This window comes from Embiotoca jacksoni, unplaced genomic scaffold (assembly GCF_022577435.1).
Source record: "Embiotoca jacksoni isolate LCO1_2020_lvr unplaced genomic scaffold, fEmbJac1.0.p SCAF_30, whole genome shotgun sequence".
Lineage (NCBI taxonomy): Eukaryota > Metazoa > Chordata > Actinopteri > Embiotocidae > Embiotoca > Embiotoca jacksoni.
In genome coordinates, this window is record NW_027185382.1 from 4835300 (window position 1) to 4862458 (window position 27159).

General features: G+C 43.0%; 3 protein-coding genes across 4 annotated transcripts; 2 read left to right on the forward strand and 1 right to left on the reverse strand.

Moving 5' to 3' along the window:
* Positions 1-79: 79 nt before the first annotated feature.
* LOC138207150 (protein Shroom2-like) lies at positions 80-19526 on the forward strand. Its single transcript, XM_069164190.1, has 12 exons — positions 80-117; positions 605-852; positions 1771-1919; positions 9073-9090; positions 9660-9782; positions 9880-12223; positions 12588-12643; positions 13972-14595; positions 15410-15919; positions 16499-16673; positions 16862-17134; positions 17315-19526. Exons 2-12 carry the CDS (start codon positions 646-648, stop codon positions 17585-17587), a joined length of 4752 nt encoding a protein of 1583 aa, XP_069020291.1. The 5' UTR covers positions 80-117; positions 605-645; the 3' UTR covers positions 17588-19526.
* A 2391-nt stretch (positions 19527-21917) lies between these two features.
* On the forward strand, positions 21918-22833 carry LOC138207181 (claudin-34-like). The gene has a single exon (XM_069164234.1). The coding sequence runs from the start codon at positions 22072-22074 to the stop codon at positions 22831-22833; it is 762 nt and encodes a 253-aa protein (XP_069020335.1). The 5' UTR covers positions 21918-22071.
* A 479-nt stretch (positions 22834-23312) lies between these two features.
* Positions 23313-26811, reverse strand: sumo1 (small ubiquitin like modifier 1). Of its 2 annotated transcripts, none has more exons than XM_069164103.1 (5): positions 26722-26811; positions 26285-26359; positions 25750-25827; positions 25493-25564; positions 23313-24952 (listed from the first exon to the last, which is right to left on the reverse strand). In XM_069164103.1, exons 1-5 carry the CDS (start codon positions 26731-26733, stop codon positions 24920-24922), a joined length of 270 nt encoding a protein of 89 aa, XP_069020204.1. In that variant the 5' UTR covers positions 26734-26811; the 3' UTR covers positions 23313-24919. The 2 variants fall into 2 exon arrangements, with proteins under 2 accessions (XP_069020204.1, XP_069020203.1); XM_069164102.1 differs by having other exon boundaries at positions 23313-25133.
* Positions 26812-27159: the final 348 nt, after the last annotated feature.

Here is a 27159-nt window from a genome sequence, read left to right on the forward strand (position 1 = left end):
TAGTCGTCAGTGAAAGAGGAGCTGCGACATCACCTGCTGCAGTCCGACACGGACAAACGACCTTTTTCTTCTTTGCAAGGTTTGTCGACAGCTTTTGAACAGAAACAGCATTTTCAAGTAAGTTAAAGGTCATAAAATGACTCAAAGTGGATGAAATATTAAATTGCTTTTGGGAGGTTTGTTTTTGGTGTGAGAGCGTTTCTGGAATCATAATTAGTTACGTTTGGCTGCGCGTGATGTTTTTGACATTTGTATATTTAATTTTAAAAAAAATACAGGACTATTACAATAACTTTGTAAATAATGGCTAAAGGATCCTTTTTACTGTTATCTGTTTAACTATTAAATATTTCTAAATGTTCTAATTATTTCTAATGACGTCTGTAACCCTCCCATAGAGCAGAAGGAAGCATGATTATTGTTTTTATTAAAATGTCTTTGACATTATTGACATTATTATTCATTCATTTGCATAACAAAAACCTCGTTGCATCTTAATAGGACCTCTTTTTTTATGTTTATGGAGAGTTAATCTGGCAGTAAAATAAATCCAAAAAAATAATTTCATTGATGTTGTTACTTTACAAATGCTCAATCTTTTCAGACTGAACTGGTGTTGATGGATCCAACTGAACCTGAGGCATCATGGATGCCGTGGACTACGGAGATGACCTGAGAGTGTCTGCGGGAAGGATGAAGTGGTGGAGGGAGGTGGACAGGTGGAGAGGGACAGGGAGGCCGAAGATCGAGGAAGAGGAGGAGCTGGTGGAGGTGCTGCTCCGAGGCAAAGCGCCGTGGGGCTTCACCCTGAGGGGAGGCACCGAGCACAGAGAGCCCCTGGTCATCACAAAGGTAGCACTCATTGTTTCGGGGCGACGCCTGTGTGTGCACAGTAATATAAATTTCATTATTGATTATCAACAACTCTTCAGCAGGTGTTGGACTACATTTTATATTCACTGGATGTGAAGAATGGGCAGAGCTCAGGGAAGCACCTTCATCAGCCCAAATCTGCAGTGCAGGTTTAATTTCAATTAGACTCCTGGTGCAGAATTGAATGTGTCTGACCTCTGAGTAGAGCAGCTTAGAGCACCGCTCAGCTTTCTGAGCTGAACACCATCGCAGTGTGAGATATTACACGAGGTCCACATTTTGAACAATTAATTATAGTGGTCCAGTTTTAATAATACTGAATAATCAGCGTTAGCGGTTAAGGGTTCGGGTACCCAGATACCAGGAGCCTTTTCTATCTGCTGTGAACTGCAGCTTACACGCAGCACTGCACCTCGAGCCACCTCAGATTACAGGTGGAGCAGGGTTTAAATATTCATCACAACTCTCAGGTTGCGGCCACCACAGGTCATCCTGGATGATGAGGATGAAATAGTTTCCTAAGTAAATTGTACCTCACATTTTTTTCATTATAGCGGTTTGTTTTCCTGTTTCAAATGTTGGCTTAAATGTGTTCACCTGATAAAAAATGAGCACCTCCTACCACCTCCTGTAACTCATTACAATGTAGAAATGGATGACAGACATCTTTACAAAGGAGGGCAACACAGGTATGGCTACGATAAATCAGTAATGTACCCTCTGTACAGTGACCATTTAGCACGTATCAAACTAAGCTCTGTGCTTCGAATGCTTACGTTCCTGTTATTTTCTAACACCAATGAAAACAGCTATGTTACCATGTTGATTAAAAGAAGGGTACTAACATGCCTAATGCTCATAGTAATATGTGCGTGCTTATGCAATCATTTTGTCCAGGTGGAGGAGGGCAGCACGGCAGCAGCGGTCCGTCTCCAGGCTGGCGATGAGATGGTGAGAGTGAATGCGGTACCTCTCAGCGGCTCTCGGCAGGAGGCCATCTGCCTGGTGAAGAGCTCCCACAGGACCCTGACCCTGGTGGTCCGAAGGTACCTTTGTCACTTTAGTTTGAGAAAAGGAACCGTTTTCTTTAACAGAAAACATCCTTGTTTTGTGTCAGAAGAAATAACTATTTTAGATTAACAACCACCCATTTATCAGGAGGTCAGAGGTCAGCGTCCTGACAATAGATCAACTTTGCAATACTTTTTCTTGACTTGACTCTCATGACGTAAGACAGAGAGGACAGGAGATAATGTAGAGGGTACTAACCTGTTGCTTATAAGCAGATTGTGTCCTAAAGATGCTAAAATCCCACTTTGTTTCTTCTCCAAACATTAATTTATTTTATGAAGGGGGGTCGGCTGAGGCAGAGTCTGCCTGACAGCCGTACACATGGGCCTCTCGCTGCTTGTTTGCTCCTGAGGCTAAAACAAAAGCTGGTATTGTGGAGGCAGGAGAGGTCCAGCCAACACCGTTATTCCACAGCGCAGATAATGACTCGTAAATTAGACAGAGACGAGTCCCCTCTGTCAAAACTCACCTGTCTCAAACCAGCACTTGTGGTCGGACGGTTAGGAGACGGTAAGGGTCGACCTTCAGCCCAGGACAACATGGACAGATCAACAAAAATAATGAGCAAGTGGCATGCGGATACTGACGGCATTTCTCTGAACTTGAAACATGATTTAGTTTGTCTTGTTAACCAGTTGGATTTAAAGGCTGTGAATGGTCTTACAGCAAAGTGCAAACTTGATGTTTTAGTGAGTTTATTTTAGAAGAAACCTTGTCAAAACTGCGTATTCTCTGTTTTATATCACTGTAAACTAAATATCTTTAAATTTGAGAGTTTTATGGCCGTATAATTAATCAGTAAATCAAAAATATGATCTACAGAATAGTCAGTAAAGCAAAGACATATTAGTTACTGCCCTCAAGAGAACAACAACGACACCATGTTGCAGCAAATAATATTAAATCAACAAGTCGCCCATCTAGAGCAAGTATATTTCAATTACATTTCTATGACTGTGTCTCTGACTTGTTGGTTTGGCGTCTCTATAATAATAACCCTGCACTTGGTCCTTAAAACTATTTTACTACATGTGTCACTGATGTCCCGTCTCGTCTCCTTGCTGGCAAATGGCAACAGAGTCTTAAAGCTTGAATCCAATTACTGTGGCAAAGGCACATTCGTGGACTCAGCTTTGCAGAGCGGGTTGAGTCAACAGCAGGGAAAGGTGGGCTGATGGTGTTTCAACAACCTGCTGATGTGGAAACACTTAATCTGAGCACGTTTAGAAAGCAAACGCTTGGCTCGAGTCAATAAGGGAAATCTTAAAACTCGCTCTGAGAGATCGTTTAGTTGCCGTCAGGGCTGCTTCAGTCCAGCGGTCCTCCCCTGTTAGCAGGAGGAGTGGTAGAGTCCATGTTGCCTAGGTGAGTTGACACTGCTTAGTGGGATAGGCCATATCAGCAGAGCCCATTGTTTTCTGGGGCTTTGGCTACTCCAACAGGCACAGAGTGGGCACTCCTGCCTGATTTTCTTTCCTTTCTCTGGACATGTTTGATTTTTAGAAGATAAAGAGAAGGTTTCCACTCCCAGGTACTTCCTCTCCTCCTCCACCTCTGTCTCTTGCTGGTTTTTCTGTCTTTTTATTTCATCTCCTCTGATTCAATCATTTGTGGGATTAGAGCAGGAAACAGTGAATGAGGTTGAGATAACGGCATGTTTTCTTCGTCTAGATGACACATAAAGGTTCAGAGGGAGTCACCCATTCTCTCAAAGGATCAACTATAAATTTAAAAAAACTGCCAAAATGCTTGAAGGGACTTTCCTTAATTTCCTCAGGATTTATCTCAGCATGGAAAAAAGATGGATGACATGCGCAGGTAAACTGAAGTCTGTTTGTGTGGAACTGATTTTCCAGCTTCAGCAGAGAGGATCAGAGTGAATTTACAAGGAAGCTTGTCTTAAAACTCTCAAGCAGGCAGCTGGCCACTGGCACAGTGTTAATATATCTTTATGCACTGATTCAAGAAAAATTTGTTTTTGGATATTTACTGGCAGTAGTTTTATGAAGAGCTGACATTTTTACACTTGTAGACAAAGAAAGCGGATAATTAATCATGATATTGTTGGGAAAGATTGACTGCAATATGTCAGTAATTGTTTAGAAATAATTAGAAAATTACTGTCTTAAATACTTTTTCTTTCCTGTTGTAAATAAGTGTAATTTGTTGGAGACTAGGCTACCTATTGACACCAAAAGTAATGATTTTTTTTTTCCATGAATTACCTGAATAGTTTTAAGGGCAAAACGAGGAGTACATGTTGTAAGAAACTAAAATGTTTTTCTAGTTTCTGGTTGCTGTGAAGATAACTTGAAGTCTGATTCATAACAAAGCTCAGGATTTAGGAAATGGTATTAGTTTAATTCTTGTTACCACAGAGCCAGATGTTCCAGATCTTGGCCATCTTCACGTCTGCACTCTTTACTGCATTCGATTCCTCTTTTTTTTTTTTGTTGCCCGTGCAGTCAGTGACACACCGATAAGCCCAGCTGTGATGACGCTGGCACTTTCTATTGTGTGCTCGTGTTTAGAGCTCAGCGGGGTGAGATCGGCCCCACGGGCGGCTGCTGCTGGATGTTTGGGCTCCAACCCCAGCAAGCTGGTGAATCAGCAAGATGTGTCACCGCCGAGCTGTCTGATAGAAGCAGGAGATGAAAAGACTGGTCAGAGAAGGAAAGAGTGAAGGTGTAAAACTAGGATGGATAAACATCCACCGCATTTAACAAATCAAGCCCTTTCTTGTATTTACATATCTGCTAATGTACCCGGTGTACATTACTAATACTAAAGTATTGAGTTAAAGAGTCTTCAACGAGCTGAAAAGAAATATATGGTGATCTTCCATCTGTTTTTATGTGCATTATCAATATCACATAAAAGTTTTTACGCCTGGCTGAGGTGGAAAAGTTATTTTTAAAGGTTTTGATTAAAAACAAAGTGCTACAAAGTGTAAGTTATATACAGGATGCATTCAAACAACACCAGCTCATTGTGTCGTCGTTTTCTGCAGTTGTTTAATGTCCCCGACTGGAGAATTGAGCCCACCAGCTCAAAACCAACTCTTAATATTCACCGAACAGTCGTGGATCAAAACAGGCATTCATTTGCATGTTTTTTGTTGATTTTTGTGACATTTTGTTAAGGTTGACAAATGGCCAGATAAAGATAAAAACAGGCTCAATTTTCAGAAGAGCATAAACATCTGAAAGATGTTGACAGAACCAAATTTAACCCACTTGATAAGAGTTCAGCCTGACACACAGGCTACCATTCAAGCCCTGTAATAAGCTACTGAGTGGACAATATAAACAGCGACCTCCCTTCAAACACACCTGATTTGTGTTTTAAACTCTTGCACAGTTTTCAGCCGCTCCTCCTCCCCTCGGTGGAGCAGTTATTTCACGGTGAAGGAGTCGCTGAGTGTGCCTCTCTCCCTCTTCCCCTCCTCAGTCTGACATTCATTGGTATCTCTCAAAACAGACGTCGGCCGGGGCCAAACATTCCTGTCTGTGCTGTGTCTCTTGTCAAGGACACTGAAGTAGATTGTTAACTGCAAACAAAATTGGTTTTGAAATGTAGAAATGTGCTGCAATGTAACACTGACATGGTGTCAGGCCGACAACAGGACAAAATCCAATATAACAATCAGAGAAAATATCAACAATTAAACATGAGAACCACTCGTTGTTTTCTTACACAGAAAAAAGAAACTCATTAGGTTAATTTACATGTTTTAAGAGCACAAGATTAATTTAAATGATTTTAACCCTTAACCCACCGCTAGTGTTGTCAACCGAAAGGTTTGTGTCACATTTGATGACCTGAATCTTTTAATCTCTCCTTCTCGTGTTTATGTTGCATCGATTTACTCCCCCAGCATTCTCAGTCTGCAGGCCCAGCCGCTTACAGCCCAAATACTAGATTACAGCAAGGACACTGGACAGGACAATAACTCCTCCCCCTCATCTCAAATCTCCCTTTATAATCTTCAAGGGAATCTCCTCTGCAGCACAAGGTGGTGTGTGTGTGTGTGTGTGTGTGTGTGTGGGTGTGTGGTGTGTGTGTGTGTGTGTGTGTGTGTGTGTGTGTGTGTGTGTGTGTGTGTGTGTGTGTGTGTGTGTTTTCATATCGGGAGGAGGAGGAGGAGGAGGAGGAGGAGGGCAGCAGCAGCTCTTCAGTCATGAAATTGCCAGATTCCTCAGATCGCTCAGATCCGGTGGGAGTAGTGGTGTCAAAGTGTGTCTTTTTCTTGTCCTGAAATGTTCTTGAAGGAGTCTGCTGTGGAGAAGTGGAGTGGAAGTGTCCTTTAACACCACAAAGACAGATTACACACACAAACAGAAAACTGTGTCACTTGGTTGGTAAGTTAACATGTTTTGCTCGTTCACTTCCATCCATCAAACAAACCAAAGCAACCATTTAGCATCACAGCACATCATCAGCTATTCTTCTTTTCTTAAATCAAAAAAATCCAATCAACTTTTAAGTTTGTGCTGCTACAGTCTGCCTTTTTCTTTCCTGTCTTAACTTACACTTATTTCTGCCAAACTGAATTATTGACTTTTTTCTGTGCCACCTGTTTGTTGATTGAGCTCTATTCTAGATATAGATTATACAAATGTCTCAGTTATCAGTCTATGTGGGGGTGTTATTTTTATGCTCTTGAGCGCAGGACAAATCACAGTCGTAGATGTTTCCCTTCACAGGTTCTTCAGATTTTACTGATGATGGATTTAAAAGATAAGATTAGTCCAAATGATTTAAGGACGCTGAGGGAAGTCTTTCTTTCGTCACTGCTCTTGTCGTCTTTTTGTATTTACTTCATCAAACCCTCTGGATGACGGGGGTCCTCGTAGCCAACTGGGTCAGCTGGTTCAGTTTCATGTTTAGTGAAAAGAGTCCAGCCCAGCTCATATTTCCTGGGAGCAAACGGTGGCGTCTCTGTGGAATATCTGCGCCAGACCAGCTGTATCCCCTGACAATAGACCCTCAGCGCCTTAGAAAAAGGGACATTTGCATTTCCATTGTGCAGGAGCTTGTTTGGAGGCAAAGCAACTCTCACTTTCTGTGTCACATTGATCAGAGCGAGGGAAGGATTTCAAGTTAAAGGAACAGTTTGTGATTAAACACTGATGTCCGTGGAATGAAAGATGCCTTTTGTTGTTCTGTAATTTGCTGCCACATCGTTTTCACATTTTTTTCTTGAAGTGAGAAATCCTTCAACAAAGTAGATTCTAGCTTCAAAGTTCAGAAAATTATCGATGCATGCATGTCTGTTTTTTTTGCAGCTGGTACAACTAGGACTACGTGTTTTAGTCGGTGCACAGCAGGTCAGTTGAGAATGCAACATTTAACATTTTGTTTACAGGCAAACAAACATTTCAACAAATATGGATAATGACGTTTCCAAGAAGCTAATACTCAAAATAAATGACTCGGGTTTAAATAGAGAATTGAGTTACAGTTATATCGGAAGACGTTTGATGACTTTTCCTTCATTACTTGTGAATGGAATGAGTCCTTTTACTTGTTTCGACTTTACAACACTGACAAGAATATCCACATATTTCTATCGTCCCTTGAGGGGTTATGTGCAACAAAGCAGAGACAGTAAAGACACCAGAGTCAGGTGAGATGCAGTTTAAAAAGTCAAAGAGAAGATGTCACACTCTCTTTATTTCATGGGAGCGACTGGGAGACGCTCAGACTCCTGGGAGATGGCCAATATAGATGTCCCACTTGAAGTGAGGGTACGGCAGGGAGGGAAATACCTCCCTGCATTCCTTTGTTGAAAGAATGCAGCGACTCCATCGTGGCCTGGCAGGGTTAAAGTTTCAATTAGGGCAGGTAAACTCTCATCAGGTCGAGATATTTCTCTTCTGTCCGACATTTGAAATTGGACAACTCAGATGTTCCAAAATAACAGCATTTTGAAATTGATCTTTCTCAGAGTTTTTGACACAATTAAGCGCTTCTGTATGTTTTTTTTTCTTTCATCCCACATCTCCTCAGGTCTATACATCAACCTAATCAGTTAGATGAAGGAGGGCGCAGTGGTTGGGAGGCAGATTTTGTTTCACTCTGGGTATCCACCTCGCATCCGTCTAATTTTTCTAAAAGCCAAGCAGCTAAGCCCTGTCAGGGCCATATGGCTGTGACGGATATACTTCTCTCTGTTGTGAACGCCCTTCACAATAAGAGAGGCATCAGATGCAGCAGCCAGAAAAGAGGTGCTCTTATCTGCCTGCTTGACTGATTGAAATTCTGCTCTGTGATTGGGTCCAGAATACAGTGACATTTCAGCATCTGAACACATTGACTGTCCCGACGAGGTCGTTGTGATTGAATTAAATCTCAGACATCAACATAATGGCTTATCTTGTTTTTCAGGTTACTGTCATCATTCATGTGGAGCAATGGGTTTAATTTTTCCTGAACTCTGGGAATACTGAGTAGCTAATCTAAGGTTTAAGTTTAAAGGTCATGGATTATATTTGTGGAAAATTATTAATTAGTTCGTATTTATTTGTTGTCCAACTTGGATTTGATGAGTTTGGGAGGAACTAATATGGACCTAAAGCTCCAAGCGTGTTGTCAGACTCTCCATAAGTCGAAATACTAAATTTGATTGTGTGTAATTCTGTCATTTTGTCATCTCTTTTGTCATCATTTGATGCCAACATGTCCTCCTCCTCCTTTTCCTTCTTTTCCATCCATCACTCTCGACCCATCAGAGCTAAAATGGTCGATGTTGTATCGCCACGTACAATGCCGTCAGAAACGGAGGTTCATGTGGCGAGGAGCTTTCTCACCAAGATTTTGCGAAGCTCTATGAGGTACCATACTGTTAGCTTGCCGTGTCTGGCTGTTTACTGCTGGCTTTTGGTGAGCCTTTGTGATTTTTGGTCATCGAGTTTGTACATCGTGTTTTGTATTTTGTATTTTTTGTAGTAGTTTGTATGGTGCTAGTTGTCCAAACCAAATATGACTTGGTTGTAACTTATGTTGCTTTTAGTTGGTTTTGTCATATTTATGTGTCATGAAGTTGACATGTTTATTATTATGTATATTAGGTTGTATGATCTACTGAACATGTCTGACTCTTTTCCTTTTCAACATGCTCTCCAGGAAGAACCGCTTCAAGGGGTATGTGCAATTTTTGTGTGGGCAAAAGGAGGAACTTTGTGCGGTTCATACCAAGGCATGGATGATGAATTAACCACATTTTCAGGCCTGAATGCTTTAAACACATGTCTAGAAAATAATTAATTGGGCCTGCAACTAATTCACAATCCTACTGCCTAACTTTTAATGGCACATACTGAATATCAAACCAAATGTTTTAAATTTCAACTTTAACAAAGTATTCTGAAATGCTAATTGTGTCGACATGCATCCGTAATCATAGACTTATGCCTCCTGTTATTAGTGGATTCTTATTTTGCAAAAATGCAAGAATATTAAAGTGAATTGAAAAATGATTGGATACTCTTAACTTTGTGGACTTATTCAGTATCTGAAGCGACACCTCATCTTCACCGTGGGATGTGGAGGAGACGGATAGGGATGCCCTGCTTTGCACATGAAAAAAATGTTCAACTGCGAAATCCTGCCATCCGTCTTGTCGTGAAAGAGTTTGGAAAATGCCAAAGAAGCTGAAATTTCAAATATTCCCCTGAATGTATAAAGTGCTCTGTTGCCTCTCTGCTTTGCAGGAAGAATGATCCGAGCTCGCGGCCCCATTCCTGGCACTCCTCCAAGCTGACAGAAGAGGAGCCCGAGCCCGCTGCGAGAGACGCCACCCCAGCACCAGTCTGGCAGCCAAAACATGAAGCAAAGTGAGATGTTTGGGTTCATCTTCTCTCTGCATTCAACAGGGCACAAAATATAGTCATCAAATTCAAGCAATATTTTTTTTCTGTCTTTCCCCTACAGGCCCAAAGAGTCATCCACTCCAGGGGACCAGAACACCCAGCATCAGATAGTCAGTCAGTTCAGCTCAGTGAACCACATGGAGAGACTGGACCGCCCCTCCCATCCATACCCACCAGGCCGTCTTTCCCCAAATAAATACATCAGCAGTGCTGATCCGCTCTGTGGACCAGGAGGCAAAAGAGACTCTGGGTTAAGCTGTTTCTCTAGCGGCTCCAGTCCTCCTGTTCATGAACCCAGCACATCGTGTAGGAAGGGTACCAGCACTGAAAATATCTTCTTTAAGGGCCTTCAGAGAGAAGGACCTCAGCAGACCGAGCGGCCCAGGTACCTGCAGCCAACACTGGGGAATGGAGGCCGGGAGGGGTCAAGGGCAGAGGAGCAGCCAGCATCTCGGGTTTCTGTTGCAGGAAGACCCAGCATCAGCCCAGTGTGGCAGGTACCGGAGAAAAAAAAGTCCCAGTCTCCTCCTCCCCCACCTCCTCCGCTACGCAGTGACAGTTTTGCTGCCACAAAGGTGTTTCCTTATCCTGAAGGGCCGAATGGTTCAGCGAAGAGCCATGGCAGATCAATTGAAAAACTGACTGAAAATAACAGCCAGAATGGCCTCAGAACTCACCAGGAGAAAACCTCGGAGGCCAAACGTAGCTTCAACCTTTTACCCACCAAAGACTTCTCCCACCCCAGCACGCCAGCTGATCACAACCACAACCAGCTGCACCCCAACAAACTCTTCTCCCTGTCCAGCAGTGATGTCAGACAGCCTCATTACTCACAACGACCATCTCACCAGAGGCAATACAGTGACGAAAGCCCCTTCTACTTGCAGACAAGAACAGCTCCTCCCACAAAGACTCAAAGTGTGGGAAGCTACTATCGCAGCCTCCAGGATCTGCCCACGAATGCTTTCGGCCGCAAACAGACACAGCACTCCTCAGCATCCATTGCAAGCTCTGCCGCACACCCAAACCTGGAGAGCGGGGGTCACAACAGATACTGGCCAGGCCTGGCAAGTAAACATTCGGTCCAGACTGCTGAACACAAGGCCAGGCAGGGCAAAGTAGAGGGCCGGAGAGGGGACACAGACAAACCCCTCTGGGTAAACAGCAATGAAGCAGGCTTCCCAAGTTCCTTGATGACGAACATTAAGGCAAAATATTCTCTACCTCAGTCCCAGATGCCTTATTGTGAAAATAAAGAACGCAATGGCCTCTCCCATCTGGGGAATGGTCTACACTACGACCACCAGACCGCTGAGCTCTCTGTTCGAAGCCGTAGCCCAGAGGATGCTGCAAAAAGAGGCGAAGGACTCTCTAATGACATGAAAAGACTCTTTACGACACATCAAAGTAATGATCATAAGGTTAGTCTTTTAAGGCACCAGGATCCTTGGGTGCCTCAAGAAGACCACAGAATATCCCCCCTGAAAACCCCTCTTCTTCACTCCCTGGCCCAGGAGAGCAGGAGTCTAGCTGAGAGGCAACCAGCAGCTACGACCAGGAGTGTCACAATCAACCAGGACGCCGGTGACACCATGGCTACCAGCAGTGGAAAAGCAAATCGCCGCAGCGACCGCTACGCTACCACCCTCCGCAAAGAGATCCAGCAGAAGCGAGCCCAGCTGCAAAAGAGCCGCAGCGCTGCAACCCTGACTTGTGATGCAGAGGATGAGGACGCAGAAGAATGGAGATCCATGGAGGCTTCTACATCTTCGGGTGTCTCCTTCTCAAATACCTACAAGGACCACTTAAAGGAGGCGCAGGCCAGAGTCCTCCAGGCTACCTCCTTCCAGAGACGAGACCTGGAACCCCTTGGACCAGAAGCCCCGGTACTTAAAACATCCAATGGACGAGTTAGAGGACGTAAACGGTTCCACCTGGCAAAGAGGATGCACTCTTTTTCAGAGCCTGACAAGATAGACAAAGTGGGAGTGGAGGGAGAATCTCAAACAGGCTCATTTGGGGAGCGCAGGAAGTTCTTTGAGGCCAAACCAGCCTTTTCCAGGCCGGTGCTGAAGTCAGGTCAGGGTACAAACACGAACACAGATCTTGACGAGACGGGCAAACCCAAAGACAAAACTCCCTCTGGAGAGTCTGAGGAGGCTCTCGCATCTGCAGACCCCAACCACCTCAGCCCGGGACATAAGCAGGTTTTACTGGAGCAGCAGAGGCTGGGGACCTTCGCTGAGTACCAGGCCACATGGAACAAGCAGAAGAAGCCATCGGAAGTCAAGACGCAAGGGAGGTATCACTCAGCGGAGAACATCTTAGATGCAGGTGCTGAGGAGAAGGCCATCTGCATCCATGAGAGATCCAGATCTTCTCCTTCTGCAGACTTCTACACACAGGTGACTAAGATTATGTGGGTTTTTATGTTGCAGAATAACTAGAAAAGTGAGTTGGTAGGTAGCCATCCTGGATAAGGAATATACCACTTATATCACAACGTCCTTGTGATCTGCTTCCTTGAGGGTTAAAGTTCAAGGTTTGGAGAATGAAAACATCCTGTTTAAGATGAGGGACAATGGTTAAAAGAAACCAACATTACACCACTGCTGTCTTTGTTTGCACCTGTCAAACAAGAAATAATTTGCATAAAGACTCGGTCAAAGTGTAAACGCAGGTTGTTTAAAGTGTTAAATAAAATACTGTCATTTTCTGTTGAGGACGTTGTTTAGCAAAGAAACCCTGAAGTTTCTCTTTCTTTTGCAGAGTATCCCTTCTCCATGGAGAGACCCTCAGTCCCAGCAGAGCAGTTCAACCACCAGGTGACATAAACATCTTGTCTGTTTTGGCTCTATATTTATAAGACGACCCAAAAGGTTGCAGGATGACGCAGAGTTTGTCAGGTGAAAGAAAAGTCAAACAGGCGATCGCTTCCTTTCTGTGCGTCCATCATCACCTATGTGTGCTGCAGAGAAATCTCAAACACACATCTGCCCACTCTGACTTGTCGATTTCTCTGGAACAGCCGGCAAAATGAAACGCCTGCGAAGTTTCGTTTAAATGTGGAATGTAGTTGGTCTGTGAGAGACAACTGGTCTCAGTTTCTCCTTTCAAGTGTCCTGAGCTGAAAGGAAGTGGTCGTTTTCTGTCATGCTAAGATCCCTTTTCCAACTTTATCATCTGCTGTTGGAGCTCATGTTGAGGGGAACAATATTTCCTTGACTCCAGTTGTAAACTACACCCAGATCTACAAAAGAGTCTGTGCTGTTAAAGGTGATTTATGGTGGGTGGAGAGTGTATCAGTTCATCCTTAAGCTGCTGTTGACAAAGACCATTATCTGCTGCATACGCGATCGCTGTCTTTGCTAAATGTTGAAATAAATCCGCAGCATTTGCTCTTTTGTTGAAGTGCTGCCTCGTACGCCAGGTGGGGTGTTAACGTCTTTCAGGAGAAACGAAATTCAACCTCTTCTCTCAGCATGCCGTGCACTAAGAGGGGTTAGCTAAAGTGTTGCTCAAATTCCTCCTTCTTAGTGTTTCACTACACAGAATATCATTTCAACCACAGAATTCAGAGTTGATTTTTTAAACCAGTTTGCTGTAAATTTGACAATTAATATAATATTAAAACATGTTATTAAATGCCTTTTAAATGACCACCTTACACATTACACAGTACAAAATGGAGCCCCAGGTGTTTCCTATGTTCCCAGGATTTAAACCAGTTAATCTTAATCTCGCAAACGAAGAAACATTCAAAGCAATACATTTAGATGTTTAGGGGAGTCTGTGCTTAATTTCTGCAGCCATGTCTGCGATTGATATTTAAAGATTATATTCTTCTCTCTAAATTACTTTCCTAAAATATATCTAGAAATATAAAATGTACACCATGTAAACCCGATTCTTACAGCGGGCCCCTCAGGACTGTTTTTCAGCTCTGATTATTTGGAGGAAGGCAGTTTCTGATTGTAAAATAGTGGAAAACGGCAAGTTTAGGATATAAGCTGCTCATATAAAAAATAATTGGTTTGGCTTATAATTTTGCACTGGACACCCAAAAGTACAAATTATGATGTTTGTTTTGATGACTTTTCTAAGGACGTGTTATCCAGGTACTGATGAGGTTTGTCTTTACTTTGACCTCCAGAGAGGATGTGGAGAACAGGCTGCCATATGAGCCTGACCACAGCTCACAGTTGGTCCCGTCAGCCCCCAGAAACGAAGGCCTGGTCCCGGGGCTCTCTGACCGCAGGACCAAACCAGACACTGACAACTCCTCCCACACCACACTCTCCTCTGGGCCTCGCAGCCTCAGCCCCAGCTATGGCTCTGAGCACCCAGCCCAGCCTCCACAAACCAAGAGCCTCCTGCCGCCACCCAGGCCCCATTTAGGCCCAGAAACCACATCCTCCTCCCAGGAATTCCTCGCTGGCGCCCAGGCAGACCCGGCAGCCCTCCAGCCTCTGTCCAGCTCCAGTTCTGACAGCCAGCACCATGCTGCTGTCCAGGTCTCTGCTGGCCCCGCCCCAGCCACTTCCCCTCGCATCAGCAGGATGTGTGGACCAGACATGAGTAAAGGAGGTGTAGAAAACAAGGAGGAGAAGGAGCCGCTGGCACCACGTCCCTCTTCTTCATCCCCGTTCTCCTCCTGGACAGCCGCTCTCTTTCTTCCCGCAACAGATCGAGTTCGGTCTCCTTCGCCACAGTTTGCGCCTTTGAGGCTGACCGACACACCGCCCGCCGTATCCGTGCAGGATGACTCGCCGCTCAGGTAAGCAGCTTAGCAAGGGAGGCTCGGGTCTCCTCACTGTCCCTGGTTATGTAAAGCTTCCCCGTGTTGTTCTAGTAGAAGAGCCTTTTAATAACAGCTTCAAGGAAACAAGTTCAAGAAAAAAAATCAAAGAAGGAAAGTGAGACGGTGACAGACAACACGATAACGGTGCAGAAAGACGAGATGGTCAGAGGGATGAAGCAGCAGCTTCTTCTCGCTGTGTAGAACTCAGCCAGCAGCTGCAAGCGCCTGAAAGGAAAATCTGCCCGTTTGATTGTGCCTGTAGTAGATTTCTTCTGCGGCCTGAAATGAATCAAACTGGAGGCTGTAATTTTGTTAAAGCCACATGGCTGCTGTGACCTTTGATTTCCATTGCTGTTCAACTGTGCGATTCATTGTTTAATTAGAAACAAAGCGTAGTGTAGCTCATCTAAATGTCCAGCCCAGTCATTTTCTTTAGACTTTGAGACAAAAGTGAAAAAGAAACGATTGGGCAAGGCATGCAGCTGCTATATGTTTGGAAGCCAGAAAAGCTAAAAGCTTGGCATTAGTTTTGGCATCCACTATTTTGCAGGTTGTTTATTTCAGAAATATGTTAAACTATGAGAATAGGATGCTGGAAAAACATCCTCAGTCTCATAATTAATTATACAAGAATAATATAAATAATAAAGAGAGGTTAAAAGAATCTGGAGCATCAGGGTTGCTTGTCTTTAAGTTAAACGTATTAATCAAGCAAGCCTCAATTCTTTCTATGTTCAGTTTCTGTGATTATTATTTCTGTCGTTGATCCTGAGATTTGTTTGTTATGTAGGTCAGAACATGAATCAGAGCTCCCTGCAGCGATGGGTGTGAGCAGTCCAGTGAGAAAAGTCCCCGTGAGGATCGTCCACGCTGAGAGCAGCTCGGAGCGGGAGGGGCGGGCGTACCTGCCTCAGAACACTGACACCTGCAGCGTCTTCGAGCCTCCACCCTACATCCCCTCCCTGGGCCCGACCTCCTCCCTGTTCAGCGCATACACCCGCCAGGCTGCACAGGACCCAGGACTGGCTCCAGTGTCGGCCCAGGAGTCAGTCCACGAGTCCAGCACCTCTGGAGCCCAACACTCAGAAGAAGATGCCAAGAGAGAGGAGCTGGTGAGGGACATCATGGGGAAAGACAAGTCCCTGGTGGACATCCTGGACCAGAGTGGCAGGAAGACCACCATGGACCTGATGGAAGGGCTCTTTCCCCCAGAGGAGGAAATCCTGGAGGGGGCCCAGCAGCGCAGGAGGGCCTCTGCTGGCTCCAGGTTGCCCACGTCGTCCCCCAGGAGTATAGATAGGTGGGACATTGCAGCACAAAAGGTTTAGGGTCCAATGTTGGTAAAACCTTTCTCTGACTGACCTCTGACCTTCCTTGAACAACTGATTAGTTCACATTTGATCAGATTATCCTGAAATGAATCATCTGGTTTTACAATTTTAATAGCTAGTAAGATTTTGTAACCCAGGAATGAGTGAACAGATGTTTTACCTTTCAGTCCAGCCTTATCAGCCGTCGCTCAGCCTGCCCCCTGGTGGACGGATTTTACAGTTAACTCTTGCAGTTTTAATTTGCTGGTTGCAGATATTAAATCTCTCTGACCCCACTCCACGATTTAAACAGATTTTAAGACAGAGACTTCGAATCTTTGGCTACTGCTGGTGACTTTTTAACAAGAGTTTTGCTGTCTGTAATATTCCCGAATGTCTTTGTCATCTTAATGGTCCAAAAAAAAGTTAAAGTTGCCGTGTATATTTGGAGCTTTAGACATGTATTTTTATTTTATTTTTTTGTATCTTAGTAATTGCGAACGTCAGTTAAAAGAGAAACAGCATTATGTACGTATGATTATGTTTACCTGTGTTTGTGTTTGTGTCAGAAGAGAGGAGGAGGATGTGTCTGTATCAGCAGCGGCCTCCCTGGTCCCCAGCTCCTCCTACTACAACACATCAGCTCCCAAAGCCGAGCTCCTGATCAAGATGAAGGACATGCAGGAGCAGCTGGAGGAGCAAGACTCGGAGGATGAGCTGGATGTCGACCTGGCCAATAAAAAGGTAAACAGACACCATGTGTTAGGATGTTTTATTGCACATGGTGCTCACAGTTAATCAGCCTGTCAGTCTCAGCCAAAGTTAAAAATAAAGTTTGATAAAATGGAAATTTGTTACCAGGGAGAAAAGTAGAAAAAAGTTATTTCTTTACGCGAGTTTCTTTTTCTTCGTACCTTCTTCCTCCTCTTCAGCAAGAGCTGATCTCCAGCCTGGCGAAGAAGCTGGAGGTGCTACGGGAGGCGCGGCAGAGCCTGCAGGAGGATGTGGAGGACAACGAGGCCCTGGGTCGCGAGGTGGAGGCCACAGTCCAGCACCTCTGTCAGCCCAACCAGCTCGACAAGTTCCGCATGTTTGTGGGCGACTTGGACAAGGTGGTGAGCCTGCTGCTGTCACTGTCTGGTCGGCTCGCCCGGGTGGAGAACGCCCTCAACAGCCTGGAGGATGAAGCCCCGCCAGAGGAGAAGGTAACACCCCTGGTCACCTGAGGGCAAGGGAAAAACATCAATTTATTTCTTTAAGGTGGCTTTAACTGTAATATAAATGTGTCTAATGACAATGTGAGAGGTGTATCTGGCAGTGATGAATCAACAAAGTGTTATCAGCTGTCATTGACAGAATAATAACTCATTTCTGTCCTCCATCAGCGAACCCTGACAGAGAAGCGCAAGCTGCTGATGCGGCAGCACGAAGACGCCAAGGAGCTGAAGGAGAATCTGGACCGTCGGGAACGTCTGGTGTCCGGCATCATGGAGGCTCACCTGGATGCAGAGAGCCTGGACGACTACAGCCACTTCGTCAAGATGAAGTCTGCCCTCATCATTGAGCAGCGCAAGCTGGAAGACAAGATCAAGCTGGGCGAGGAGCAGCTGAAGTGCCTGGTGGACAGTCTGCCGCTGGAGCAGAGGCCACTGCTCTGACACTGATTCCAACAAGTCCGGCTCTGCAGTAGAAATACTGGATAATGACCGGGACGCCAGTAAGTCGGGGAGAATTTCTACACTTGAAGTTGGGACATGTAGCATTTTTAATATAAATCTCATTGTTAAATTGTGTTAAATTGAGTTTATGACTTCGACAATTTCTAGCCTCTACTTTACACCAGTGGTATTCCTGTTGTGTGTCAGAATTAATGCTTTTCCAATGCAGCTTTTCAACCAAGTAGATATTTGAACTGAGGAGCCACAGCAGCTAAAATCAAGTGCTAAGATTTATTAGTTAGAGCAGAAATAGAGAAAAAACCGATGGCTTCTTTGGGGCCCAATTTTGACACACAATGACAACACAAGAGACGTTGTGCCTCAATTGTCATTAACTGATGTTCAGTTTTTCTTTCTTACTTTGTAACAGAATTAGTCATTGAATAAACCTTCATTGCTTACATTCCCAGGTGAAGTTCCCGAAAGTTTCTGTGGTCAAAATGGGTGAACAGTCACAAACTATAATTTTTCAGTTGAACCGTTCAGACGAGGAGACACATAAAGGATTTTGTGTCTTCTGTTTGTTCCAGCACAAAGTAAACACACTGTCAGATGCTGACAGTCGTTTCGGTGATTTCAAGGTATTTATGATGCGATGACATTTCTGACACAACAGTTCGAATAATTTTTTTGTATCAAATATTAATAGTGCTAATAGTAACCAGCATTTTTTTTTTTTAAACTGTTTTTCAGCCTTTTTAACACTCATGAAGCTGAAGCCTTCTTTCTCCAGAAATGATCAACTTTTACTGATACCTGTATGAAAGTTGCAGTTCTTTTGCACCTCAACGCCTCCCAGAGATGAAGATGGGAAAGTACACAGAAACCAAATTTTGTTGCCCGCTTCGGTTGCCCCTTCGTCTGTCAGTGTTTCTTGTCTCTTTTATTTTTTGTCTTGTAGGTTGTACCATGAGTTCGCTCCCCTGCTGAATGAGGCCGGGTTCGTAAACAGTTATCTTCACGTGTTTTAAGTTTTAAAGTAATTGTTTTCTAGTAATTTATTGTAGCCTTTTTGAAAATTTATACGAAGATAGGGAATTGTTTTCCCAGTAATTGAATTTCACTCATGACATACTTTTTGTTTTCTAATTACATTGAATGAGGAGTTTGATTCCAAAATGGTATAAATCTGTTCAAGGGAATGATCCAGTTTTGAAAGTGTTATCATGTTGTCAAACAAGAGAAGTAATATTTCCTTCTTTTACGACAAACTATTGCTTCCTTTTTGTGTAGTGTATTATTCTATACGAGCGGATGTCACTTTTGCATAAGGTGAATCTCAATTAGGAGGGTAACTCTTTTATTTATGCTGAATTGTATAATAACTGGATTTTCTTTTCATAAAGACAATGCTGACTTGCTCCAGCAGTACAGATGTTGCTCATAATTGTTTTCTATACATTTAAAACACTGCTTTTTGTTTTAACCTCAAAGGCTTTCATTTACACTTGGTGCTTTTAGCTGAAGCTCCGATCCAAAAATATTGACCGGTGTCATATATTGACTCTCAGATTAAAAGATTGAGACGCAGCTGGTGATTTTATGGAGGCTGATCAAGTTAGCACTTTACTCTCTGGTTTGGTCCTTTCAGGGGACTCTCTGCATAGATATTTATCTGAAGATGTGCCTGCTGTAGCCTCCCACCACTGGGATCTCCACGATTTGATGAAGGCGCACCGCTGCGTGCTATGTACAGACCACACCTTGTGTATGGAGTGTGCTATTTCACCAACTTGATGGCAATAAAATGATTAAGCTGAGATATGTTATCACGTGTTTTTGTTTTTTTATATGTCTAAAAGCGTACCTGCGTGGGTTTAAAATTTGTGAAAGAGTTGGTCAAAGTAAAAGTGTGTTTTAAAACGTGTCTTGAAGTGAACTCTGGTACTTCTGCTGCGACAGGAACTTTCTACGGTCATTGAGAATACTGATTTCAGTTTCAGTGGCAATAAAATGATAAAGCTGAGATATGTTATCACGTTTTTTTATATATATCTGAAAACATACCTGCGTGGGTGTAAAAGTTGTGAAAGGGTTAGTCAAAGTAAAAGTGTGTTTTAAAACGTGTCTTGAAGTGAACCCTGGTACTTCTGCTGCTACAGAAACTTTCTATGGTCATTGAGAATACCGATTTCAGTTTCCCTAAAACTCATTTTACAAAAGACTTTTTTTTTTACCAAACTGTGCTAGAATCTCCCCTGCACTTTTGTTCCACACCTCCTAATGTAAAATGCATATGTGGAGCCAAGATTAATTAGTTAATCCATTCTTCCATTTATGCATTTATTTCCTTCTGCTTGTGGAGGTCAAGTTTGTACTGATTGGTCTGTTAATCTTTGCCATATTTGAAGAGTGACACAATGTCTTTTGTTACTTGGACAAGTTTTGGGAGGAAAAAAAAAATCATCTTTGGTTTTGTCCTTTGAAACAACCAAATGTTGCGGCTATTTGTATTGTTTGTTTTGGTTGGCACAGTTTGTTATTCCAGAAACCAGTTTCTAAAGTCTTTTGTTGATATTAGGATATATTTTTTTCTCAGGATTTCTTTAACATTCAGCTTGTACATATATCTTGTGTTTTTTCCGAGGTCTTTTGTAATCATGTAAAATCCCTTCCATGATCGTAAATGCCTTTCAGTTTCTTGTTTCCACAAACTGTGATGACGCATTTTCAACTCAGTGATGCAAATCTCTTTTATAGCACTGTGCTGCGACATTCTTCAGCCGTTCCCAAATTTTACTGCCCTGTTGGAAAAAGGATCAGAATCCTGTAGTTTGCTTTCTGGTTCAGAACAATATGTTTGTCTTCCTTTCAGACTCCAACTTTAGGACACAGAAGTTTTTCATATTTTTCACACTTTAATCAACATCTAATCCAGTTTCTTCTACTTTATGAGCCCTGATTTTATAGTTCAGTTGTTAGAGTTGAAGAAAGAAGCCAACTGAAGTGTGATGCTCAGCTTTGGTACAATGAATATTGTTTAAATGTACCAGAAGCAAAGTTGTTTTCAGCAAATGAGGTGCTTTTCAAAACATACTCACAAATAATGTTTTTTCTGTCCTTACTAAAGTAAAATATTTCTGCACATTCAATCCCTGCTGAATTTGTAAAAGTATAAATGTGCTGCTGTTTACAGGTATTTATGTCATTGTGGTTTTTAATCTGCCCACACCAACTACACGCAATATTCAATTGTTCTTATCACAAAGCTCTGAAAATCTTCCTGCATGAGATCGACATTTCTGTGAAAAATTTAATACAGAATTTAGAAATCTGATACCAGCAATGAAACACTGTCCTTCATTTAACTGGATAGAAAAGTACTTAAGAACTGCTTTTACTGTAACAAAATCAATTTACTGCATAACCTGTCAATTATTTACAGCTTCAGAGGCATGACAGTAAACTGTATCTAGGTTATTGGTAACAGGATGAGGAAGTGTTGAGGTGTGTCGATGGACCTTCATGTTCAGTGTTTTCACTCTTCAAGACAGCTCACAGCGTGACAGGTACGTGACAAATTAAAGAACTGACTTCAAAATGTGTAGTTTATGATGGATTATAGCTATGTTTTAAAAATCTGCTTTAATCTGACGCCTCTGATGATGTACTCAGCGTGTGTCAACTTCATTTCAGTTAATTTACAGGTTATTGTCAGGACAATTTTTAGTTATGATGTTTCATGATTATTCCATGTTTGGATTACCATAATGTATTCTGCTTTCCATATCGAAATAATCCCTCAACAATAATTTATACATTTAATTACTAAGATATTGTAAACACACAGGCCATGTTAGAGCTATAGATATGTGTTATAGGTCAGCCACCTGTCTGAGTGATGTCACCAGCAAAGCTTTAGAAAGCTTTTTTATTCACATGATCTCTCTTTGCTGTCAATTTGTTTCTTTGTGGTTGTTTTGCATGTATTTCTTGACATTTTGTGTTCATTGCATCAGTCTGTGGTCATTTTGTACTTTTTTTTTAATGTTGGGGCTCTGACCAAGGGGGCCCCTGACCTCCCTGACCCCCCTGACCCCCCTGACCCCCCCCTGGGCCTCCTGGGCCTCCTGGGCCAGTGCCCGGGCTTCCACGATGATCCAGTCGTGCTGACACAGTGAGGAGGCGATTTGTTGTTGCTCACCTGTGTCTGTGTTTCTGTCCTCAGAGGGATCTGCAGGTGCTTGTTTGCGAGGTAACTCAGGTGACAAAAGAGCGCGAGGAAAAAAAGACGACCTGCAAGGTGGAGAGAAAGTAAACAAGAACCAGAGGGTGGATGAGCTGCCTCAAAGGGCTCTGCTGCTGGATATGAAGTCTGATTCTGAAGTTACATGACAATTCCAGAGGTGAGACCTTTCACCTTCCTCCTGGCTTTGATCTTCAAGACTTCCTCGGTGCCCTGAAGCGGTTGTGGCTGCTCTGCAATGACCTACCTGGCTCACACTGCCCATGCCCAGCTGGGAGCCCTCTGGCTGGCATGTGTGGGCTGGACGCTCACTGCCATGGCTCTTGGACTTGTCCAGTGGAGGGTGTGGCTCGTGTCTGACAGGGAGGCCATCAGCTCCGGCGTGGCCTGGGTTGGAATCTGGAGGACCTGCTTCCACAGCCACACCGTGGTGAGTCATGGCTTAAGGATCATGTACTGCAAGCACATCAGCCTGACAGAGGCCTTCACGCCGCCAGAGATTGGGGCTGGTCAGGTTCTCATGTTACTCTCTGTGCTGGTGGGACTTTGTGGGAACGCTGGTGGTGTCTATGCCATGAGGAACATCTACTTTGGGATGGAGAAGAACTCCCCGATCCGCTTGGTTTTCATCATCACCGGAACACTGTGCTTGTTGGCTGCTGTGATGTCACTCGTGCCTCTCCTGTGGAATATCAGCTCAGTGGTGAACAATCAGACCATCAGGTTCCCCCCTGAGTTCAAGATGCCCGAGGCACCTTATTCACAGGATGTGGGTTATGGCATTGTGGTTGGTCTGGTGGGCACAGTCCTGATGATTGTCTCTGGGATTATTTTCTGCACATACAGGTTACCAGAGGGCTCTCAGACCAGGACCTGGGTGTCTCTGAGAGAACAGGTGCACCACAACAGGCCATTACCATCACTGGGGAACAGCTGGGGGGGTTTAACGAGCACCGAGGGGAAAGATAACCGAGCGTTTGAGCCTCACGAATGCTTGTGAGCAGTTTGTTTGGATTGACTCTTGGCTCATTGACTCGTGAAAGGAGGAACTCGCATCTGAATGACAATTTTAACATTTGAAGAGCTCCAAATTGAGATATGCACCATTTCAAAATAAAAGTGCGGTTTGCACACACGAAGCTCTGATGTGTATTTTTGTAGCTCCTTGGGTGCTTGCAGTGACTCATCTAATTTTATACTTTGGGGATGAATTGAGGAAACAAACTTAATTCCATTGCCTTCGTGCAGTAGACTGATAAAAAAAAAGAAAAAAGAGAGAGACTGAGAACATATTTTGACCGATGTTTTAAAAAGTCTCTGCCTAAATTTGGTTAACTAACTGTTGGATCTGAACACATTCAGTTGTGGACTTTTACTTCCTGTAATTGCAGTAGGTGTTGTTGTACAGCTTAGAAGTGCAGGACCAAAAAGCACACAGTCAAAAACACACAACAGCACTGACATTTTTTTTCTTAAATATTTTATTCAAAAAAAGCAAAAAGCTCATCTCCAGGATTTCAAACCATCTGTATCAATGTTCCTCGAGTGAAGAACAGTCCCTTCACCTGACTGAGATCAGTGTTATGGCTCAAATCACAGCCCTTCCTGCCTGCATGGAGGATTTTGGGTGGAGTACACTTCACCTGAGCCGCTCACTGATGCAAGAAGGAAAGATTATTGACAGGATTTCCAATTGAGGCAACATTTTGAAGGACAAGTTTTAATATTTTTTATTGCGCACACCTCTGGGAAGTGACGAACCCTGATCACTGCTTTGCTTCATTTAGAAAAGTTATATTATTCCATTTGAAGTTCCTTTTAGGACTCCTTTACAAATGCAGGGAAAAGCATCATGTATGGCAGTAGACAGCTGATCCCAGCAGTTAATTCTGCAGGCTGACTTGTATCCCAGAGGTGCGCTTCATCCGCTGCAGCGTTAACCTGACATTTTGAGTGTTTGTGAAGAGTAAAATAACCACTGTCGACCCACATCGTGGGATTTGTTTGGTGGCTGTTTCATCCTTCAGGAGTTGATCATCTGCATCATGCAAATATCTGTTTTTCAGCCACCTCTTCAGACTGATTTAAGAAAAAAATGAAACAGTTTGGGTCTGTTATTGATCTTAACCTTCTTGAGAAACTTCATACAGTACACAGATTAAGAGTTTCATCTCGAAAACAAACAGAAAAGTTTTAAAAACAAGTGCTGGCATCACAGTATCACCTGTTTCTGACGATTTGAAAGACCTTTCTTTGCGCAAACTGCTGGAGGTCAGAACCATCTGAGTTCAAAATACTGTGAGCGAACAACATGTTTCTACAACGGGTATATATTTTGATATATCATCACAGAATGAAACCCTCAAATACAAACAAAAGACGACACTGTAGATACACATGGCAAACACACTAATACTGAATACAACATACAAGTAAAGCACAATTATCATTGAAACAAAAATGTCGGCATCATGTCAATTATTATAATTGTACAATTTCGTACTGGTGCAGGTCTTTAAACGTGGCACACAGAGGCTTGAAATGTAAATTATTAAAATCAACACAAACAAATGTTGACGCTACTTTTCATCGTGTGATCTGGAGTTGCAGAGGCTGTCCAGTAATCCAGATGTTCGTGAGCGTGTGCTGTGTTGAAGTGAACCTGTCTCCTAAATGCCCTGAATTTAACACAAAAGACGAGTGGAATGAACTGCCTCGTGAAGCAATCTTTTATTTTCAATGTCCTATAAATAAGAAACAAGATAGAAACGATGCCAGCTAGTCAAACACAGGTTTAAAGGAGCAGTACATCCAGAAATATATTTCTGAGTTTCTCACTGCCTTTGCACCTCATATGAAATCTGATCTCGACAGAGAAAGCTGAAACAAAGCTGCACGAATTCATTAATTAACTTGACAATTTGGAATTTTACTAAATAGTATTATTTGTATAAAAAAGGTTACCTATATAAATTTAGGTGAACACTCACATCAAAGGCTATTGCTCGGGTCAACAACATGAACATCACTGCACATCAGAGACCCAGAGACCCGCTGCCGGTGTCCTCACCCGAACCTCAGTCTGTTCACCTCCCTGCCCTCACACATGGAAGCCCTAACTGAGTCCGTTTTGATCCAGATGGTTTGAAAATGAACAAAAATACATACATACATACAAAATAAAATACAAAATAAGAAAAAGAAAAAAAAAGATTTAGAAATGCAGGAGGTTTAATCATTCCAAAGTCCACCAGTCTGTTCTTGATACACTTCAATGACGTCCTCGTCCTCCATCCCAAGCTGACATCAACAAACAGCAGAGAGACGGGTTTTAGGAAGATGGTTCGACTGAATCAACTCCACAAGGTTTTGGCTCCTTTTACTGATACTTCCTTCCTTATTTTAGTAACAAACTACATGAGGTGCTCATTTAAGATGCCAAAAATGCAGGAAGTGTAAACTCTCAGAACTTGTAGCCACGATGGTAAAATACACCACAGTAATCTGGATAATCGGGTTAGTCATTTATTTTGAGTTTATAAAAAACCTGGACGTTTCCCAGAAGAGATAAATGAAAAGAAGAGTACGAGACTCTTTGGATCAATATGGGTGTCGGCGAAAGGACAAAAGAAGGATCAAGTCAGAAGAGACAAGTTTACCTCTTTTGGAGTTTGGTTGTCTGCGATTCTCTGTCCTTCAAACAGAAACCTTAGCGTGCTCGCTGGGACGCCCTGAAGGAAACATACAAAGAGACACATTGAAAACCGTCTCTGGTGCTCTGAAGGAAAAACAACTCACGCTCAAACGTTTTTGAAAGTTGAGCTGTATTTCTCAGTGCTTTGTACGTCGGCCATGAATCAAACTCCTGTCATTCAGAGACGGGGAGCGGCTCGGTAATTTCCTCTTGTTGTTGTACCTGTCTCTGGCTGTAAGACTCTTTCAGCTTCTTTAGATGTGTCGTCATTTTCACCTTAAAGTGGATTTCACTGCTGTCCTGTCGGGAGAAAAAGAAACCGTGATGAGGAGCAGCACAAAAAACAACAACACTGTGCTTCAACAAGGCGGCAGCATTCACGGTGAATACAAAACAGCAAAAACAGGAAAGCAGATTGTGATTAAAACCAAATCACACTGGGAATTATACAATTTAAATAAAATAGTTTCACTCAAATATGCATTACATCATTCTTTTCACCTGTTAAATGAACTCATGAAAGCTGTATAAGTTTATGAATTCAAAAGTCACTTTGGTGACTTTGGTATTACATCTGGATTCATTCTTTGTGGTTCATTCATTCATTCTGCTGCTTTACAGCTTTAATGTCACAAGTCAGCAGCATTTATGAGAAAGTCTTCAAATAAAGTGAGTTACAACCGTTAAAACCGTTTTTTAACAGGACAACAAGTAATGTGTGACATCTCAGGAGTAACCCTCGTGTCCACGGACTCACCTGACCGATCACTTTTAACTTGATGTACTCTCCATCCTTCTTTTCTCCCCCGTCTTGGCCGGATGGTTTTGTCTCCTGTCGTCAACAACAACAACAACAAAATAAACAAAACAAATCAGCAGCAGATTGACCTGCGGACGACGCGCACGTCCCGGATGAGATCCGAGAGCTTTGTTCCGCTCACGGAGCCCAAACACCGGATCTGAACGTTTCAGTTTCGTTTGTTTTCGTCGCACAAGTTTAGAAAATGACTCAAAACACGAAGCTAGCTGCTAACAGCTAAATAAGCTCAAGAGTTGTGGGCCTGAAGCTACACGAGCTAACAGTTAGCTCGTTAGATAACGAGACGAGGAGCGACCACCTGATCACCCTGATCGGCCTTTTGACACTTCGTGTTGATGACAAACGTTTAAGACTCTTCGGATCTCTCATCTCACCGTGTCTGACATGTTTTTCCTTTATGTGTGATGTTGACAAAAGATGCAGCGTTAGCTCTCAGTCGCTCTCGCTTGATGTTGTGAGAATTCGACAGCACCCGGAAATGACGCAGTGGCCTGTTTCTTTCAAAGTAAGAGTTTCCCAAAGTGAAGCGTTACACGGTGTGGAGTTTGATTGTGGAACGATAACTTTAACATTTGTCTGTTGTTAACTGAGTTCAGAGGATCATTTGTTTTCCTTTAAAGAATTTACCAAAAAGTATAAAATGTTCCAAGAAAGGGATTTAATAAAAATCTTTAATGATTTTCATTTTCATTTAATACGTCCTGTTGCTCTGATTGTTAAAGAAACTCATTTTAAAGTAGTCATCAATATAGCACGTGTTGTTGGTGATTTTCTAGACAAAAGATTTAAAAACTTAAGTAGATTCCTGCATC

Coding starts and splice junctions, on each gene's coding strand:
- LOC138207150 (XM_069164190.1), top strand. CDS start 646: ATGGATGCCGTGGACTACGGAGATGACCTGAGAGTGTCTGCGGGAAGG. Junction 14,596..15,409: donor CAGGATGACTCGCCGCTCAG/GTAAGCAGCTTA, acceptor TTTGTTATGTAG/GTCAGAACATGAATCAGAGC. Junction 15,920..16,498: donor TCCCCCAGGAGTATAGATAG/GTGGGACATTGC, acceptor TGTTTGTGTCAG/AAGAGAGGAGGAGGATGTGT.
- LOC138207181 (XM_069164234.1), top strand. CDS start 22,072: ATGACCTACCTGGCTCACACTGCCCATGCCCAGCTGGGAGCCCTCTGG.
- sumo1 (XM_069164102.1), bottom strand. Junction 25,828..26,284: donor AGTTAAAAGTGATCGGTCAG/GTGAGTCCGTGG, acceptor TTCTCCCGACAG/GACAGCAGTGAAATCCACTT. Junction 25,134..25,492: donor ACAACCAAACTCCAAAAGAG/GTAAACTTGTCT, acceptor TGTTGATGTCAG/CTTGGGATGGAGGACGAGGA.